Genomic DNA, 20950 nt, shown 5'->3' with positions numbered 1-20950 from the left:
TGTGGATGAACAACTTGCTTGATAACGATGGTGTTAGAACCTACACCGAAACGCCCCTCCTAATAGTAATAAAGAAGTTGTTCATGCATATATCTTATCTTTACTGAGCAATATTCTAGTTACAGCGGAAACGTCGCCGAGTCTTTAACAGTGGTCGTTAATCTGGACAAGGATGTATCTGGACCTGCTCAAAGGGTGACATTCAGCCCCAATTCTGAAGCAATTATCGGTTACACATTCCCAAATTGGAACAAAAAATCACCAAGTTATGTTATTATAGTAATAACTAATGTTTATGGCCTTGTTCAGGTGACCTGCATTCTCTGACAACAGGACAATAAACATGAAGAGGCTTTAATGTTCAGTTTTACATGTTTGCATCAAATGAAACATTGAAACACCCCTGAATTTAAGAATTTAAGAAAATAAAACTTTTGAGAAAGTCCAAATTTTGATCAAAACACGGACGTACATACAAAATATATACGTCTTTGATCAAAAAAATGTTTTTCATCCATTTGTCTCCCAAGGGCACTTAGCTTGGAATCCTCGATAATCCCTGCTGGACAAATTCAGTGGAAAAGGGGGCATCTGGAGTAGCTGTGTTATTATGATGACTGAGCCAGGGCAGTGTGCAGATAGTCGAGTCTGGACCAAGTGTACCAGTGGTTGATATCATGAGCAACAAGATGACATGCAATCAAAACCAAATCCGTGTTCGACTTTCTGGCCACAGGCACACTGTAGGGGACTGGGAACCAATTCTAACCCAAGATACCAACAGGAGGTCAGGTTATGTGGTTGTTTCATAGGTTATATGAGTTGATAAGCATAGGAAAGAGAGGCTTACAAACATAGATTTCTATGTTGTGAATGAGAAAAATCTGCTGACATAAGACACTATCAGTTGGTACATACCCATTGAGTTGAATGTTTATTTGCAGTGCAGACCCCCTCCGTGGCCGTGGTCTAGTGGTAGAGCGTCTGCCCGGAGAGCCAAAGGTCCGGGGTTAGATCCTTGGCCGCGTCATACCAGAAGACGTAAAAAAATGGTACTTGTTCTTACCCAGACTCTGGCGTGGGGCTAAAACAAGGACTGGTTGGCTCGGAGTCAGCATACTGTGTCTGAGTGGGGTATCCCTGTTAAACTTCGGCATGGTATCTCAGTGGGCTAGCACTATAAAATCGAGATTATTCTGGACTAGTACGTACAAGCAGCCACATACACGTGCATGCAAGTAAGTGCAATAATCTTGGACGCAACGTTAAACCCCATTTCACCTCACCTACTTGCTGAGCAGCTGCCAATAGGTTGGTCTATTAACACCTGGGACTGACCAGTGGTTGATATCTTCCCGGGGCAAGGGAGGTAACTGACTTTAAAAGCAAAGTTTCCATCCTTGCCGAACTAGGCTGGAATTTTGGAGCTCGATCCTAGCCAGTGGCTCATACGAGTGATGTCCCTTCTATGTCTCTCCCATTGACCAATCATATTTCACCTCTGATATCACTTACATTTGCTTCAAACAAAATGGCGGTACCTAGTAAAAACAATCTGATCGATAATCAAGATCTATGATGTAAAAATAAGGGTCTTACTTTGCAAAATGCATCACGTGAGCTCCTTGATTAAAAACATGAAAAGATTTGACAAAAAGCTGTTAACACTAAGTTGATGGTACACATGATTTTGCAAATCCTGCAATCGACCGAAAATCTGCTCTGCAGTTTGCGAATTGGATATTGATTTTGTTTCATGATTTTTACTCGTTAGTCCAACCAAAATATGACTCCATAATTCGGCAAGGGTGGAAACTGGACTTTAACAGTCAGTTAACTCCCTTGCCTCGGAAAGATGGTGGTTGATGTCTTGATCAAAAACCCATGTTGTTGGGTATTATGCAGCACCATCACCCAGGCTACACATTGCAACCAAGGATGTTTTTTCAGTTGGTTTATGGCTTTTTCCCAAAACAATTCAGTTCAGTAGGAAATTCATACATTATTTTTACAAATTCTGACATGACAAGGCAGGGTTTCCAGATGAACTACGCCTTACTGTCACTACTGCATTGTCACGGAAATCATTGCAGAAGCGATTCCTTCTGCAAAGAAGCAAGTTTGCCTTACAAGATTTTAGAAATACATTATTTTATTCTAGTACAAAAGTGTTTCGGATTGGCAGTATAAAAATATTGTAATTTTTTTTTCTCCATTTTGTCAGTATTTTTTGGATTGGATGATCCATAAACCAATTAAAAAACAGAAGGCCAAACTGATTTTCAACAGTCATCTCAAATCGGGAATTTCCGGGAACATTATATCCAACTTGTTTATAAGGATTACCAGCAAGTGTTTTGGGTTACCAACATGTTAAGAAGGGTTACCAACATTTCTTGAAGGGCTATGAATATATTAAAAAGGATCACCAACATGTTCATAAGGTTCACCAACATGCATCTTATTTTAAGGTTTCCTGGTGTTTCAGAGAACCTCGGCTGATTTTCGAAAGAAGTATCCACGGATTTCCCTGCAGGTGATTCTGAAGAAGTTTACGGAGGATCAGGAAGATGCAGCCAATGACGAGTCAGCCACACTCAGATCTCACATCGAGATCACAAAGAGGCTCTCCACGCTGAACATCCTGAACCCCGATAAGCCTGATGTCAGTCTCCTGCAGGCAGTGTGGAGCGATGGCGGTATACAGTGCTGTTATGCTCAGAGGAAAAAGTTCTCCGACAGACTCTCAAATGGGGAAGAGTAGTAAGTTTTATTTGTGTGTCATTGTTGGAAATGACACTTCTTTTGTCAACAATAAACAAAGTAATCAGAGTGGTGTTGCGTGTTTGGTTAAAAAAGTGATAGTTTGATTACTCGACCCTTATTTGAGATGTATGATTATTTGTGACTAAACAAAGTGTACATGAATATATATACAGAACACAGTATAACTTCACGGTTGTTCTTCAACATATGTCACAGATACAGATGTCTTGCCATCCTGACACTGGAATACCGGTAGTTTTGTTTATTTTTATCCTTAGATATGCTTTGTAATTTGTATGTATTTAAGATTGTATGTGAACTATATTCTGTAAACTTATTGTTTGTGTACTCCAAAAAGAAATAAAATTGAAAAAATAAAAATAAAATATAAAAAAGAGAAATATTTGCAGACACAAACCAATAAAGCGGTTGGTTGGTTGGTTTGTTGTGTGTTAACGCCGCACTCAGCAGTATTCCAGCTATATGAAGGCGGTCTGTAAATAATCAAGTCTGGACCAGACAATCCAGTGATTGACATCATGAGCATCGATCCACGCAATTGGGATCGATGACATGCATCAACCAAGTCAGCGAGCCTGACCACACGATCACGTTAGTCGCCTTTTATGACAAGTATAGTCACCTTTTATGGCAAGCATGGGTTGCTGAAGACCTATTCTACCCTGGAATCTTCACGAGTCGCAAACCAATAAAAGCAAAAACATATACCCTACTGAACAGAGTATAGTGGACTTGATCTATAAGAAATACGAGATATATGTGACATGATTTAACATGGCTAAAATGGATGTTTTGTATTTATTTCTCTTTTAGTTTTCTTGAAAATATGGACAGAATATGTCGAAAGAACTTTATCCCCAACATACAGGACATCATGTATATCAGGAACCCGACTCTAGGTGTGCAAGAACATGTCTTCAGCATTGACAACTTAACCTACAGGTGAGAGGGAGGGGGAGTGCATGTTGATGTACACTGTTGGCGCCAATATTCCCTCTATGTCATGATTCTATTAAGTGTTTGATTGGTATTTAGAGCGAGCTCGCGAGCCAGTGTGGATTTGGCCGCTTTAAGCAATATTCTAGCAAAATCGCGGCCGGGGACACCAGAAATGGGCTTCACACATTGTACCCATGTGGGGAATCGAACCTGGGTCTTCTGCATGACGAGCAAACACTTTAATCACAAGGCTACCCCACCGCCCCGATAGGTATTTAGAAGTTGGGAGGACATTCAGATATGAAACTGTTACAGATAATATCTGTTTGTATCAGTTTCATCCAAAACTGCAAACATAGTAACAATTACAGATAATATTTTGGAGAACAAAATCTGGAATGTCTATTTTATCTTTTATTATTTTCCAACCTACTGACCTAAACAAATTCTGTGAACCAAGAGGTGAAAACGTCCTCCGCATGTGTCCTTCATGTGTTGGCCTTGTGTTTTTTCCAGGGTGATAGATGTGGCTGGCCAGAAGAGTCTGCGCAAGAAATGGATACACTTCTTTGAAGGGGTGACTGCTGTCATTTTCTTTGCCTCCCTCAGCGGGTATGACGAGGTCCTGGAGGAAGATACCAGCATTGTGAGTAGGATGTTGGTGATGATGGTGGGATGATGATGATGATGATGATAATGATGATGAGGTCCTTGAGATACCTGGGCATTGTGAGTCGGATGGTGTTGATGATGGTTGTGATGATGGTCGTGATGATGATGATGATGATGATAATGATGATGAGGTCCTTGAGATACCTAGGCATTGTGAGTAGGATGGTGGTGATGATGATCTAAGTATGATGAGGTCCTTTAAGAAGATACCAGCATTTCTAATACCATCGTTAAGGACAGGGGTGATGTTGATGATGATGATGATGATGATGATAACTTCCACGCTATACGATGAGGATACGAAGACATGATGACATCAAGTCACCAAGTCTGACAACACCGTTCCGGTAGTCACCTCATCAAAGATGACAGTATGACACTGTTTTTGTTGTTTTGTTTGTTTGTTGTGTAACGCCACCCTCAGCCATATTGCAGCTATATTACGGCTGTCTGTAGTTTGTATCAAACAATCTAGTGATTGACATCTTGAGCATCGATCTACACAATTGAGCTACGTTGACATGCATAAACCAAGTCAGCGAGTCTGTCCAACCGTATCTCACCTCTTACAACAAGCATGGAGTGCTCAAGACCTGTATTAAAACTAGTACTGTATGAACACTCATGAAACATTTATGATCACTGTGTGAAACATGTATGAACCCTGTATGAACCCTGTGTGAACACTGTATGAAACATGTGAACACTGTATGAAATGTGTGAACATTGTATGAAACATGTGAACACTGTATAAAATGTGTGAACACTTTATGAAATGTGTGAACACTGTATGAAACATGTGAACACTGTATGAAATGTGTGAACACTGTATGAAACATGTGAACACTGTATAAAATGTGTGAACACTGTATGAAATGTGTGAACACTGTATGAAATGTGTGAACACTGTATGAAACATGTGAACACTGTATGACATGTGTGAACACTGTATGAAAGATGTGAACACTGTATGAAACATGTGAACACTGTATAAAATGTGTGAACACTGTATGAATCATGTGAACACTGTATGAAATGTGTGAACACTGTATGAAACACGTGAACACTATGAAATGTGTGAACATTGTATGAAACCTGTGAACATTGTATGAAATGTGTGAACATTGTATGAAACATGTAAACTCTGTATGAAATGGGTGAACACTGTATGAAACATGTGAACACTGTATGAAATGTGTGAACACTGTATGAAACGTGAAGTTTGTATACAATGTGTGAACATTGTATGAAACATGTGAACACTGTGTGAAAATTGTAGGAACCCTGTAATAATACTATGTGAACACTATATGAATACCTTGTAGACACTGTATGAATACATTATAGACACTATATGAATACATTATAGACACTATATGAATACATTATAGACACTATATGAATACCTTACAGACACTGTATGAATACCTTATAGACACTATATGAATACATTATAGACACTGTATGAATACCTTATAGACACTATATGAATACATTATAGACACTGTATGAACACCTTATAGACACTGTATGAACACCTTATAGACACTATATGAATACATTATAGACACTGTATGAACACCTTATAGACACTGTATGAACACTGTTACAGAACAATCTACAGGACAGCCTCCAGGCTTTCCATGAAGTGTCCCACAACCACTTCCTGGAGAAGACCGACTTCATCCTGTTCCTCAACAAGCGAGACCTGTTCATGGAGAAAGTCCGCAAGACCAGCATCAGCAAGTGTTTCCCCACGTTCAATGGTTAGTAGTAGGAGTTGGATGCTGTGGATGGGGGTGATTCTGATGAGGTGGTTGACGGTGTTAAGATTACATTAAGAAATTACTGCAGTTTCAAGTTGGGTTGGAAATCCTTTATTGACCAATCAGAATACAGGCTTCTAACATGTCACAACAGAATATAATCATGTCCAGTGAAGAATGGCACTGGCATTTGGTACGAGGAGGGATATTTTATGACTGCTTCAAATGTTAACAAAAGGACATACGTTGTGAGGGTGACAGTATAGATTTGATTATGGTAGAAAAATGGAGAAATCTCAATTACCAAAAAGGGATATCTAGCTGTAGACTTGGCTGAAGTATATCAGGATACCTTGATATTGATATTGGTTTCATGTGATATCAGTCAGGAACAGGGTGCTATAATACTGTAAATCTTGAAATTAATGCACCTCCAAATTAATATGACTGCTGACCCCCAGCCAAAAATGTGACTCAAAATCAATGCGACTTCCCCCCCCCCCCAATCCCTAGTGGAATGCTACATATCCTTACCTTAATCAAATCAAACACAAATAGCACCACTTACTTAGCACTGAGTAAAGGACTTCCGTAATAACAACACACAGTTTATATGTTCATTCTGTTTGACACGAGTGGGTAGAAGTCCTGACCCCAGCAGTGATAACTCAGGATGCCTATTGAGTGATTCCTATTCTTTTAATGACATTGACTTAATTGTTATGTACTTGTTACAACTGCTGCTCAATAAATTGTATTTGTGTATATATTCAAGTTGGTATTTCCGCTATCAAAAGTGTGCAGTGAGGAGACATAAATGCAAAGTTTCATTAAAGCGAACAAACACCACTCGCATATTTCACATTTAATTTACAGTATTAATATTGTTATCTGCAGGTGAGAAAGAGCCGGACACATGTCTCCAGTACATCAGGGACCAGTTCCTGCAGAACAAGCCTGGATACAAGCAAGTCTACATCCATGTCTCCTGTGCCATTGACGTCCAGATGATGAAGGACATCCTCTCCAATGTCGTAGACATCATCGTTGAGCTCAACCTCCGCAAAGCTGGCAACTTTTGATCGATGGAGAGGTTGTCTATCATTGTCTCAATGGATATTACATCATTAGAGATAAAAGGAGATAGTCAAGAGGAGATATGGATGCTGATTCATCACCATCACTAGAGAAGGCAGAGGTTTATTCCAATATGAAAGGATTTCTGTTAATTTGAAGTCAGTAGGACATTTTTGTTAATTTAATGGTTCTCATCCAAAACCTAAACCCACCTGTTTCACACCTGTAGTATCCTAACCTATTCCAGCTTTTAGATGTCCACAATTCCTAACATCAAGTTGAGATATGTCCTCCCCCGTCATTAAGTATTGTTGAAATGGAAAGAAATATGAAGTGTTCACTGCAAAACATAGATGGCGCAATCACATTATGACACTTAAATATTGTTACCATGTCCACATGTCATTGTTAGCCCTGCCATTTTGTTATGAGAATTGCTATACAGCAGTCAGAAACAGGGGATAATGAGGCACTTCACTCGTATATAATCAGATGTTGCTGAGCAGAGATGGTTCATGATCCAAGAGATATATGGCTAAAGCTTTACTCCAAGAATATTGGACAACCTTTGAAACAGTTTAGTGGCAAGGCATAAAGCCCTGCTGACAAGAGCTTTGGTCAAGGAAGCCTTGGGCCTTAAGATTTGATGGCATTGAAATGAATTGCTGAGCAGAATGACATGGAATGGTTGTTCTTGGACTGATATGAATCATGTTTTCAGACTGGCATGCCCTGTTTGAAATGACAAGTAATTATGGTATGATGAAGAATATGGATATGCACGGGTGCCGACATGAATTGATGAAGAATATGGTTGGTAAATGATCAGATGCATGGACTTTTAGTACCATGGATCAAAGTTGAACTGACATGAATAATGGTTTGATGTGAAATTGGCTTTGGAGCTGATAAGAGCAATGGTTTGAAACACGAAACACATACTGATTTCACCTGGAATGTGATGTGAACAATAGGTACCATGAAAAATGCTTTAGAAATGGCATAATTCATGGAACTGATCAGATGAGTGGACTTGAAGCACCATGAGTCCTGTTTTTGAACAGGCACAAACATGGCTTGAACTGTATGAAATTGGATATGGGACTGACCTACAAAGGAGTATCGGTGTGATATGAAATATGGTTAACAGGAATGTTGATCAGGAAATTGCAGGAGGAATGGTTTTGAACTGACATAAATCTGGTTTTGCCAATGGTTAACAAGAACATCAAATTCAATGGAGTTTGATGTGAATGATGGGATGGTGTGAAATATAGAATTGCAACATCATGACTCATGTTGTGAATTGGCATGATTCATGAGTTGGAACTTATATTGGATTTTAACTGGATCGAAAAATGGATCGGATATGTTGTGCCATGAGTTGATGTTCTAGAACCAACATCAACCATGGTCAACGAACTGATGGAAATATTGATTTGTAGAAACACGAACCATGTTTATGACTTGACTCCAAGGATGTTAGAAGTCATGGCAAAATGGTTGTAATGTGTGAGACATTGACCAGCTGTCAGACGTAGTAATGAGTTTATGATGACATCATGAAGAAAACGTAGCCACAAATTTATGGATGTCACCCAACTGTGCTGCTCTGTCCTGACAAGATGAAAAAGGACATGATGAGGATGAGAAGCCTCTAACTGTGTAACTACAGGAGTACCATGATCCTGAGCCAGCAAGTGACTGACCAACTGGACATCGTGGCTCTCAAGCCAATGCCCATCAGACTCCGCAGAAAGTCACTGGCTGGTGTTTGTCTTTATGAAATCTAACCGATGTCATAGAATACGATGAATGCTGAACACCCTGTCACAGTGAACAAGGCATGCCCTTGATACAAAATGATAAGGAAGGGATGACACATGTGACTTAGGATGAAGGTCAAAGAAGGATTATTCTGCAACTACCGAGAAAAGTCCAAAGTGTACGACTGGAAAGTCCAAAGAGGAAGGTGTAAGGATGGTTCTGATGCCCAACTGGATATGGTCATCTGAGGAAGGTCTTAATGATCATCAGGTGTGATGCTGTATCTGATAACACATAGCATACCTTCTTCTGGGAAGGATATGAAAAAGCCATTAGGTATGAAGCTGTTCTGATGCTGATTATGGGCCACCCAATCATAGCATCTTGAAGCGTGGAGTTCTCTACACACAGTGCAGACAAGGGATCACATCAGGGCAGTGGTCTTCATTTTCTGAAAGCATCTGGACACATAGATCGGGACAGTCACTCAAGTAATTCTCATTTAGAAGGAATGAAACTTATATCAGGTCTATTTTGAGTTATGGCACATATGAATGTCAGAACTTGAGGTTCAGATCTCTTGGATTTAAAGATGAATGATAAAGAAAAATTCTTGAAGATGTTCATTCTTGTCATTAAAGTGGAATTTATCCTCAAACAAAAATGATTTTTCATCATATTGTCTTATCAAAATATGTTTTTTGGGGCTGCATAATATCGGCTAAATTTGTTTGAGACTGAAATCTAAAAACAATGATACTTTCATGAGACTTGCTGAATTTAAGAATACCTTTCGTCCACATTTTATAACGGTCTTATTCATGAATATAGTTTTTGACTTGGTCTAAATATTGTTTTCAAAGTTCTTATCACCATGCATGTCAATGTTGAACAAACCCATAGACTATATTTTAATTCAACTGTGTCACTACCCTTGGTGTTTTTGTATGTTATTTGTCATAACGCTGTTTATTTCACATTAGTGATGATAAACAAGTTTTGGTCATTGTACGTGTGAAATGTTTAGATACATGAGTATTTGCATGAACACTGCTTGTCATGTCTAGATAAACAAAGTGTGAAGTTATCACCTGACCATGAGAGCTGTAGCTAACGAGGGACTCCAGCTCCCTCCCCTGTTTTACTGGCGTTGTTACCATGACCAGTTCAGGATCATTATGTAACTGTAACTTCTTCCCCTACAAGGAAGGTATAGTTGGCTACAGCTCTGCTTATGTGTCACATTTTAGCATCGTGTTTGGTGAAACAAATACCGATAACAAAAAATGACATCAATCTTATTTATGTAAATAAGATGTTTGTCAAAACACCGAGACAACTGAAGTGTTGCCTGAATATTTTCGGATGTAATACTGGAATGTAAATGGGGATTTGGGAACTGAGATGTCAAAACCTTCTCATGTGTTTGTTTTTGATCTTTAAAAGGAATTTGGTACATAGATACCACACAGTTGAATATATGGAGTATTCTAATCTCCGTTGTCTTGATTCTAAAAAAAATAATCATGTTTTTTTCTGGATGTTCATGGTATACAGTACCATGTTCTTATAGTCTGCACTTTGGCACCCACACGTATCACAACTACACAAATATATCCCTTTTGCACACGAAGCATGAAGCACTAACATGATATATATATGCATAGGAAGGATTCTAGGAACAAGGAATCCTTTTGGGATTGTGCTCAACCGGTTTTGGTATTCTCCTTCTCTATTTGATTTAGTTCCTTTTGGTTTGGCAACTCTGTTTTTGTCTGGAGACATAATCAAGTTCAGTTTCAACTTTGACCTCCTTTATATTATTTAAGTAAGCTGCTATCATACTTGAAGAGTCTCTGAACAATAACAGTGAAAATGTTGTGTGAATCAAACAGAATGTGCTGTAAGCATCCCAGAGAAGCTGGTCAGGTTTGTATCATCTGACCTTTGACCTCATTATTAACTTACTTATTGATAGGCTTTCAAATCTGACCATTTTCCGAGGACTTGCTTATGAAACAAAAGTTAAAGGACTAATAAATGGAGGAGAAGATTGATAGGGTACTGATCTGACAATAGCTTGATTGTTCTTACTTAATAAGGCATATTTAACCAGAGCTGGTTGTCTGGCTCAATCCCACTGCCCTATGCAATATCATGGCACGACAATAGAATCACACAAGTAGAACTGCACACCAGATATTCTAGTTAACAATGGAAATGTATTTATTGACTGATATTGATGACCAGATATGGACGTTGGGGAAGGTAATACAATTTTTGTCCAAGAACTGTAGTTGGAGAATGGAACAGAATAACACATGATATCTGATTTGTTTTGAACCTCTGTTCTCGAGGTAATTGACTTGACAACTTTTTCTTGCATTGACATATGTATCAAATGTTTTTTTTGCTTTGTTGAAAAAGTATAAAAACCAAAAAAATAGTCCTGTATCTACATTGCATTTTTATGACTATATGTATCTTGTTCTGATAAAATGAAATGTATATTTATGATCTTTGTTTATTCCTGGATGATAATATGAATCTCACAATGGATTTTCCTAAGAACAATGTCAAGGTGTATTTGTTTACACCTATACGAACATTGATGACTTCATGACCAGAAGGCCATGATGAATACCTGTGAGGTATTGGAATCAGATTATGGACATTGCTGCCCAACCCTGGGTAATACCTGCCATCTTCAATATCTCTGGAAGGGATATCAGATGGTATCCGACTTGTGTTTTGCTTGGAACATTGTATCAATTGCAGTGAAAAGAAGTCTTTTATCACCGCATTGCTACCCAAGTGTTGGACGTATTCAACACAGACTGTCACAGTACAAAGATTGATATATGAACTTGTATCTTGTTTGAAGCTTTCAAGAATTGTAAGAAAATAGTGAAAAAATAACAAAAACATGTTCGTTGCTGTTGTTGATGTTTTGGTAAATATTTGTTGAACATTTTGTATGTTGTACACACTTGAGAACTTTGCTGGACTTTTATGCTTGTCATTTAAGAAATGTCTTCAGTGTGGAAATTAACATTGAAATGTTTGTTTGTTATGTCCTATCTATGCTTTGACAATGTAATTAATTGTATAAATCATTATGTATGAAATGTATACTTATGTATTTCAGAATTTACACAATATTAACATGTTAATATTGTATGTTTTCACATAACTTTGCACTTTTTTTTCTAGAATTCATGCAGTGTTCATGCATTTACAAAATGTTGATTGTTAAAATTCTTTAATGTTTACGCAATGTTCATGTTTACAAAGTATATTTGTTGTATATACATTGTTTATGATCATATATTATGTGTCTATTCATGTACACAATGTTTATGATTATTAACATTGTTAGTGTATACACCATTCTAGATTATTAACAATGTTCTTATTGGACACAATACACGATATTCATGTTAACTTCTGTACTGTTAAGCACAGTACACGCATCTACATGACACACATTAGTTTGTATGATGCCGGTGTTGTTTATTTTTAAAAAATGCTTACCCTCGATTCCACAACTAAGTCACTGGCTAACTAACATCTTCAACAACAGGTATCGATTGGATATTTTCATTTGGATTAAAGCAATAATGAACAGAAATCTGCTTGGAACAAAGTCAAATATAGATAACACCAACAAGATTACAAGGGCAGTATTTATCCTGTGCATTATGACGTTAGTGAGCTCTCATTGAATGAATTTTCCATAAAGAACATATAACTTTGGTCAAAATAAAAATGACTTCATACATTTAGTGTATAACAAACAAACGTAAATGAACTAACCATATTATTGAATTGTTAGCATAATTATTTATGATTTTTTTAGTAAAATTGTATTATTAGAATAACCAACCAATAACTTTGAATTATGGATTAACTGTTCTTTTGTCGTGAATTAATGTTCTGATTTCCTTCTCTAACCAAAACACGGGAATTTTAGCATGAATTCACTCATCACAGCTACTCTATTATTCCATATGGTTAGTTGGTTATTCTGTAAATAAGTATCTAAAATTTGATTATCAATTTTTTGACTGAGAAACAATAAAGAAAATGTTTCCTTTTGCCGATCTTAAATTTTTATTTAAAATAAATTTGGCTCTACTTCATATTGTATTAGGTTCCTTTTTCATTGACTTATTTCTTGGTAACAGGATCTGATTTAATAAATGTTGATGATATCAGTGCCTGTGTCATTTAAATTTCACGACATCAGTAACTTGGCCGTGTAAAATTAATAACAACAGTAACTATCATCATTATTGACAATATGATTATCCGTGTCAGGTATTAGAAATATGTGTTAACAAGCCAGTGTTATCAAAAACATCCGTCTGTATCAGATTTAGACGTCAATTACTTTAAATCCGTTATGAATTCGGCTTATATTTGTGATACATTTAGTATTGTTGTATAATTAGTAGAACTGTGGTGATCTGATTTCTTTGTTGTTATAACACGTATGGCCTATGACGTCCACAGCAATGTATTATGTAGACCAGTCTACTGGTGTAAGTTCGACTGCCCCTCCCCTAATTATATACTTGTAAAACTGTCCCCTCTGTAACCCCGAATTTACACACGTACTGCCAGGACTTGGCAATACTCTACATGACATGTAGCACTAAAGTGCATTTCATAACACTTTGGGCAATTAATCTTTTAAAATGGTCTCCTTAATATTACCATGTATGATTTAAGCGTTTCTTGACTGAAGTTTAAAAGAGTGTATCTTGGTAGGTAAATACGTTATTTTGTTCAGTCCCTGTGGCCTAATCAACTGTAGTCCCACAAAACCATGGATTTATGAGGAGGTTTTCGTGAACAGGGGCTTTAATCAGCGTCTGTGTTTATAAATAAACACAACATTTGAGAGTATAAACGTATTACACCAGTGAATCGCAAGATATAGTCTTTGGCAACTGTCCTTAGTCAAAACTCCATTCTTGATATACAGGTTCGTTAAACTTCACGTTTTATTGCGTAATTAATAAGAAAATAACACTCCAGCATGTTAAGTATTATACTTTGATGTATTTTTTATTCAGTATTGACACAGTGTTATCATATGTATGGACACAAAACTAAAAAAATGCGTTTGGCTGACTTTCATTCATTGCTCCATCCTTGACAATCAAGTGTGTTGTATGTTACGTATTTGGATGTACTCACATGGTAAATCACACTCCAGCTTTTATGGAGACTTATTTGAAAAACTGTATTTGAAAAATAAACGTAATAAACGTTAAAATAAAAAATAAAATATGAGTAAAATATTCCCATGGTTTTCGCTTTGGAATAATGAAATATGTTAAAAAAATTAGTTTGGGTGACTTTCCTTAGTTATAGCTCCATCCTTCATATGTAGGTCTTTACGTTTTAGTGCGTCATTATGTGGAAACATGACACTCAAGCATTTTGATATTGTTAGTTATGAAAATACTTTTACTTTCAAAACGACAGTTGATGATAAATATATTCCTTTGGTTCTCTTCATTGTGCCACAAGTATTTTTGTTTTCAAATAATCGTTTTTGATGACACATTCTTCATATGCAGTTGTGTTATGCTTCACGTTTTTAGTGCGTAATTACGTGGAATAATATCACTACAACATTTTGAGAATGTTATTTATAAAAACGGTCATTTTGAAATCAAACAGCAAATTCAAAAATATTTTTTTCAGAATTAGAGATGGTGGTAAAATAGTCTACATTGTGCCCCAAATCTTTTTTTTTTCAAATAATCGTTTCCGATGACTTTCCTGTCACTGCTGCATCCTTGATATGCAGGTCTGTTATGCTTCACGTTTTTAGTGCGTAATTACATGGAAAAATAACACTCCAGCACTTTGAGAATACTAGTTATGAAAGAATAGTCATTGGAATCGAACATAGTAGCATAGCAAATTCTTATGGCATTTCATATCAGTACAGGAAATACTCAGTCATACCTGTATAGTTGATATGCAGCTCTGTTATGCTTCACGTATTTTGTTCGTAATTACGTGGAAAAAATAACGTTCCGGCCTTTTGCGAATAGTAGTACTTTAAACTCTCTATTTAGAATAAAACAGATGATTATTCGTGAGTCCGGTGGCACTCTAAATTTTACTCCAAGATATGTTAATCGTTTATGGTGACTGTCGTTAGCCACATCCCCGTCTTGATCAGGAATGTTACGTTACACGTTTTTAGTGCTTATTACGTTGGAAATAGCGCTGCCGTTTTATGAAACTCTAGTAAGGTGAACATCAATATTAACAACTAGTATCTTGAACCACAAAAAGTACTGCAATAATCCGTTTTGTGACTTTAGACTCCATAGTCATTGCTCAGTCTTTGGTCTGCAGGTATGTTATGCTTCACGTTTTTAGTGCGTAATTACGTGGACAAAAAACACTCCAGCATTTCAAAAATGTTAGTAATGAAAACAAAGTAATCTGGGATAAAATAGAATTGCCAAAACAATTCTCACAAAATTGTTTTGGAAATACCAAAATAACATAGTTTTGAATGACCTATTTCATGATAACGTTATTCTTCAAATGCAGGTGTGTTATCCTTCACGTTTTTAGTGCGTAATTACGTGGAAAATGACACCCCAACGTTTATGAATGCTACTATTGAAAACATTTTCAATGCAAGTTTTCACTGTCAGCATTTCTTGTCGTACATGTAACTAGCTCAGCTCTATTTGTTTCACCTCTGTTTTCTCCCAGAATGAGGATGGAGCTTTGACCAGAAACGGGCAACTCTTTTAATTAATTAATTCCTGTGGTTTCTGATTGAGTGCCATGTAAATATGAGGGATTTTTCTGTTAATATTTAAGCTTCATCTTGAAAATGCAGGTATGTTATGATTCACGTTTTGGTGCGTAATTACGTGGGAAATAGCATTCCAGCATTTATTGAATGCTTGTAATGAAAACACTTGTGTTCAAAAGTATTAACAGGTACATATTAAATATTAACATAGAACTCAATAAACTACAAGAAATACTGAAATAAACATTTTCGGTTTCTGTTGACGGTAAAGGCTTCAAACTTGAGGGGTGGCCCAGTCATCTAAGGCGCCGCGATTCGCTGTGCAGAGTTGCGTCCCTTGGGCACGCCACAAACCTATGATTGTGGGTTCGAATCCCGGTACGCCCCGATTATGTTTCTAGGTTTGTCAGCACCATACTCGTGCTCGTGGGTTTCACCGAAGTGGTAAACGTCTGAGACCTGCATCACTTCGGGCTTTCCTCCCACATTAAGCTGACACGCCGTGATATAACTGGAATACTGTTTAAAGCGGCGTTAAACCCAACTCACTCACTCACTCACCCTTGAAATGAGGTCTATTATGCTTCACGTTTTAGTGCGTAATTACGTGGAAAAATAACACTCCAGCATTTGTATAATGCTAGTTATGAAAACACTGTTACTTTCAAAATGACAGATGGTGATAAAATATTCCTTTGGTGTTCCTTATGCCACAAGTATATTTTATTTCAAATAATCGTTTTTGATGACACATCCTTCATATGCAGGTCTGCTCCACGTTTTTAGTGCGTAATTACGTGGAATAAAAAACACTCCAGCATTTTGATAATGGTATTTATGAATAGTTATTTTTTGATTGATATTGAAAATATTTCACTGTACGTTATTAGTTTTTATCGTAGTGCATTGAAAACGAAGCGAATATTCATTAATATTCGCCTCTACTCCTCTCCACCTCTCTGCTAGCGTAAGGATGGAGCTATGGTGTAAGCATTTTCGTATTCATATTGCTCTTAATGAAACCTATGGACTTTAATATTTAACTCATGATATTATGGTTTTTGTTCCGTTTCCCAGTTTAAAGTTCAGTTTGTGCGAGAAGATCGTAAATAGAAATAAGCCAATTCGCAATATCAACGATTGCAATTCATAGAGGTTTAATGGTACACTTGATGAATTATTTCTTAAGCAGACTTTGATAACTTGAACCAGATGTGACCCCTTATATTAACTCATCTGGGCTAGTTATCGGCCATTTTGTAGATGCGCTTTCATTCTTACAAGTAAAGTTAGGAAATTGATTGTGTTAATCATATTCGAATAATTTGAAGCTGTTTGATATGGCGATTGGTAAGACATGGAATGTGAGGCTACATGCTATGTAGGTATTGCCCTGCCCTCTCCCAGGTGTCCGTGACTTCCCATTGTTGCAAGGTGTCGTGTCCCAGGCGTCCCACGTGTCCAAGGTGTTCTTATATTGTGGCGCACATCATGATTGCCAGGGCCATTAGTACATTGTAGCATACATAGATAAAACATACATTCACACTACGACTGTGTTGTTCTTATTTCTAATGAGTGAGTGAGTGAGTGAGTATGGTTTTACGCCGCTTTTAGCAATATTCCAGCAATATCACGGCGGGGGACACCAGAAATGGGCTTCACACATTGTACCCATGTCGGGATTCGAACCCGGGTCTTCGGCGTGACGAACGAACGCTTTAACCACTAGGCTACCCGACCGCCCCTTATTTCTAATGAAAATCGAGTGCTCACTGATTTAAAGACGGGGTAATAATAGTGTAGCGCTATGAGCATCACTTGGTGAATGGAATCTGGCGCATTATAAATGCACTTATTGTTATTTTTATTATTTCTGTGACCCGTGAAGATCCGGGTTAGAATAGGTCTTCAGCAACCAAGGCCGTAGTTAACTTTTTTTGACCGGGGGGGGGGGGGGGGGGGGGGGGGGGGGGGCAAATAAGATTATTCATTTCTTATTCAAGTTAACTTTCAGAAGGAAAAATGTTTTCTATAAAAAAAACGTGCCCCCCCCCCCCCCCCCCCCCCCCCCCCCCGGCTGGCTACGGCACTGGGCACTGGCAACCCACATTGCCGTAAAAGGCGACTCTGCTTGTCGTAAGATGCGACCAACGGGATCGGGTGGTCAGGCTCACTGACTTGGTTGATGCATGGCATCGTATCCCAATTGCGTAGATCGATGCTCATGACGTCAGTAGCTGATTGTCTGTTCGATTATATAGAGACCGCCATCATATAGCTTGGATATTGCTGAGTGCGGCATTAAACAACAAAATCTTGTTTCTGTGGGATGTGAATGGCCATGTGGATGGATATGGTAAGATACATGTCACTGTGGTCATAATGTTCTCAAGGGGGACAAGGCCTGGGCACATTGGCTTGCGTTGCAAATTTGATTTAACTCGGAAGCCGCGACTACCGGATATCAACGATTGGTCCTTTAGTCAGCTGTTTGGATACTGGGACTTCTTGTGTGCCGGAATCCTCACTTAGGTTTTTGTATATGTCTGAAGTATAACCGACGATAGCAGAAAGCAAGGGAAATGTCAATGGCGTGTTCTTGTATTCGACGACTGTGGCTTGCTCAGCAAGTAGTATCCGACACAGGAGAGTATCATGGTCTTTGTTCTGTTCCACGTTTTGATCGTCTTCAGTCGCCAATGGCAGAGAAATTGAATATGCATCACGAGCAAACGCATGGTATCACAACTAGTCTCGTTATTGAAGGAATTAGTGATTTTAACTTTCGACAAACAGACTTGGGCACCTATGGGACACAACTCTGCCCAGGATATTGTGGAGACTCTTTATTCAAAACGCCAACGCCAGAATAACAAGTCTTGATTATCTGCCTAACAGATTCCATTGGGCGTTTAAGGCAAAATAGTAATGAAAGTTATAATGGATCAGTGATGACACCTGGTGTTCGCGAAAAGGGTCAACATGTCCTGCACTACCGGTAGCACCCTCCATTTTTCATGAGAAAGTAAGTGTTTGTTGCCAAACCCGCACCCAGCAATACTCCTGCCATACGAAGGCGGCTTGTAAACAACTGGCGGCAATCCAGTGATCAATATCATGAGCATTGATCCACATCGTTGTACGAAACCATGCTGTCACCCAGCATGACCACCCAATCAATGACATTAAGTGCCAGTGAGTCAGGAGGCGTGGAAACTCAATGTAAAGAATGGTACAGCGTCGCGCATCATGTTGACAAAACGTGTTATATTTAGTGAATTTCTCTGAATGTCCACCATAAAATTTCTTGAATGACTTGACCAGGCGTTTGAGGGTGAAACCGTGATTGGAAAGCTTAAGTATAATGTGACGTTCCATGCAAGTTGAATACTCAGTCAACAAGGAGATGTTGACGCAGTAAGCTTGAACTGATGGTATATTGCTGGGCATTAAGGGGAAATTCACGAAGGGAAAATCCAAATTACCCTTCTTGTCATACAGCTTAGTATAGAGGTGGCGATCATTTTTAATGTTTTTGCATAGACCCAGATAGGACACTGAGTATGGTTTCTTAGTTGTTTCTTGGATTTCTAAAAGATAGATGAGGCGAAGATTCTCAGTTACTTTGGCATTGTTGAAAGAATGGCAGTTACACGACCTTTACTTTTAAGTATTATATGAATATGAATACAAGCGACAAAACCCTTTCCATATTCATATTCATTATCCGCCAAAAGTAGAGTCGACGGGCACGAACCCGGCCGTTTCATGAACACTTGTTCATGAATCATCATCAAACAGTGATACCCCACCAGGCGTGCGCGAAAAGGTGAGCGTATTCTGCCTCCCTAGGTAGCACCCGTCACAAACACATGCACACGAAAGTCTATAGTTCTCCTGAAGAATAAACATGGGAACATATGATACAAGTCAAAATGGGGAATTGCATCGGACCTCATGTTTGTCATAGATTTTGGAAATGCCCTCCACATGTCTAACTTGCTTTTCTCACATAATTAGCGTTGAATGAAACCGATGTCTATTCGAATGCATTGGTTAAAGGGAAGTAACTCTTTGTTTGCGTCGTCTGCCAGCTGTCAAAATGGCTGAATCAAAAGCGTTTTACTCGGTGAAACTTCGGACATCTATTCCAGGCCTGTATGCATGAATGTCGGTGAGATAAATTCGTTGTCAACCGATCCTCGGGGGATATGGTGTGATGTACCCCGTGTGTTAGCTTTTCTCGGGATACATAGGCTCATAGGCTCACACACAGGGTGTGTGTGTGTGTGTGTGTGTGTGTGTGTGCGTGTGCGCGCACTATTCCGGACTGGTGCCGATGTATAGCGCGATCCTACTGAGATACCATGCCGCAGTTTAACAAGAATACCCCACTCAGACACAGTATGCTCCAAGCCGACCAGTCCTTGTTTTAGCCCCTTAATGCCGATCGCCAGACAGGGTAACAAGTACCATCTTTTGACGTCGTTTTGGTATGAGGGGCAGTGGGGTAGCCTAGTGGTTCGAACGTTCGCTCGTCACGCCGATACCTTATATGGGTACAATGTGTGAAGCCAATTTCTGGTGTACCCCACCGTGATATTGCTGGAATATGGCTAAAAAGCGGCGTAAAACCATACTCACTCACTTTTGGTATGACGCGGCAGGGGATCTAACCACCGACCTTCCGCTCTCCGTGCAGACGCTCTACCACTAGACCACGGAGGTGCTCGTTAGAGAGTTAAACGGGACGAAGGTTGTAAGTGACACTGAATAGAAAGTGATCAAGGCACATTTGGCTAAAACGTATATTGGCAAACGCCTGTGATTTGATAGTGTATAATCAAGGTGTTCCTTCACTATAAGCCATTCGTATAAATGAATATTGAAATATTGTTTAAAGCTGCGTTAAACCTAACTCTCACACTCAAAGAAAATATAACGTGAGAGAGAGTATTCACAAGGTCAAAATGTAATAGAGTTTATAGAAGATGTCTAGTAAGAGGGATTCCGAGTTTCAGAAAGACCAAATCTCATTAAAATCAGACCTTAGTTTTCGCTACCGCTAAACAAAGAACTGAAGACATCCCATTAGGGTCACGTCAGAACGACCTTTCATCCGACTAATCAGAGCGTCGCT

At 38.5% G+C, this 20950-nt stretch overlaps 1 protein-coding gene across 3 annotated transcripts in view; it reads left to right on the top strand.

Annotated features, from left to right (window-relative positions):
• LOC124146085 (guanine nucleotide-binding protein subunit alpha-11-like) overlaps window positions 1-14722 on the top strand; it is a 169632-nt gene extending 154910 nt beyond the window's left edge. For all 3 annotated transcript variants that reach the window (XM_046516160.2, XM_046516158.2, XM_046516159.2), the window contains 5 exons: window positions 2489-2763; window positions 3601-3729; window positions 4243-4372; window positions 6011-6164; window positions 7062-14722. In XM_046516160.2, the coding sequence (XP_046372116.1) occupies window positions 2489-2763; window positions 3601-3729; window positions 4243-4372; window positions 6011-6164; window positions 7062-7246 (873 nt within the window). In that variant the 3' untranslated portion in view covers window positions 7247-14722. The remainder of the gene's footprint in view (window positions 1-2488; window positions 2764-3600; window positions 3730-4242; window positions 4373-6010; window positions 6165-7061) is intronic.
• The last annotated feature ends 6228 nt before the right edge of the window (window positions 14723-20950 follow it).

Source organism: Haliotis rufescens, unplaced genomic scaffold (genome assembly GCF_023055435.1).
Source record: "Haliotis rufescens isolate VD_foot unplaced genomic scaffold, xgHalRufe1.0.p SCAF_12, whole genome shotgun sequence".
Lineage (NCBI taxonomy): Eukaryota > Metazoa > Mollusca > Gastropoda > Lepetellida > Haliotidae > Haliotis > Haliotis rufescens.
This window is presented reverse-complemented; position numbering and strand designations above follow the sequence as displayed.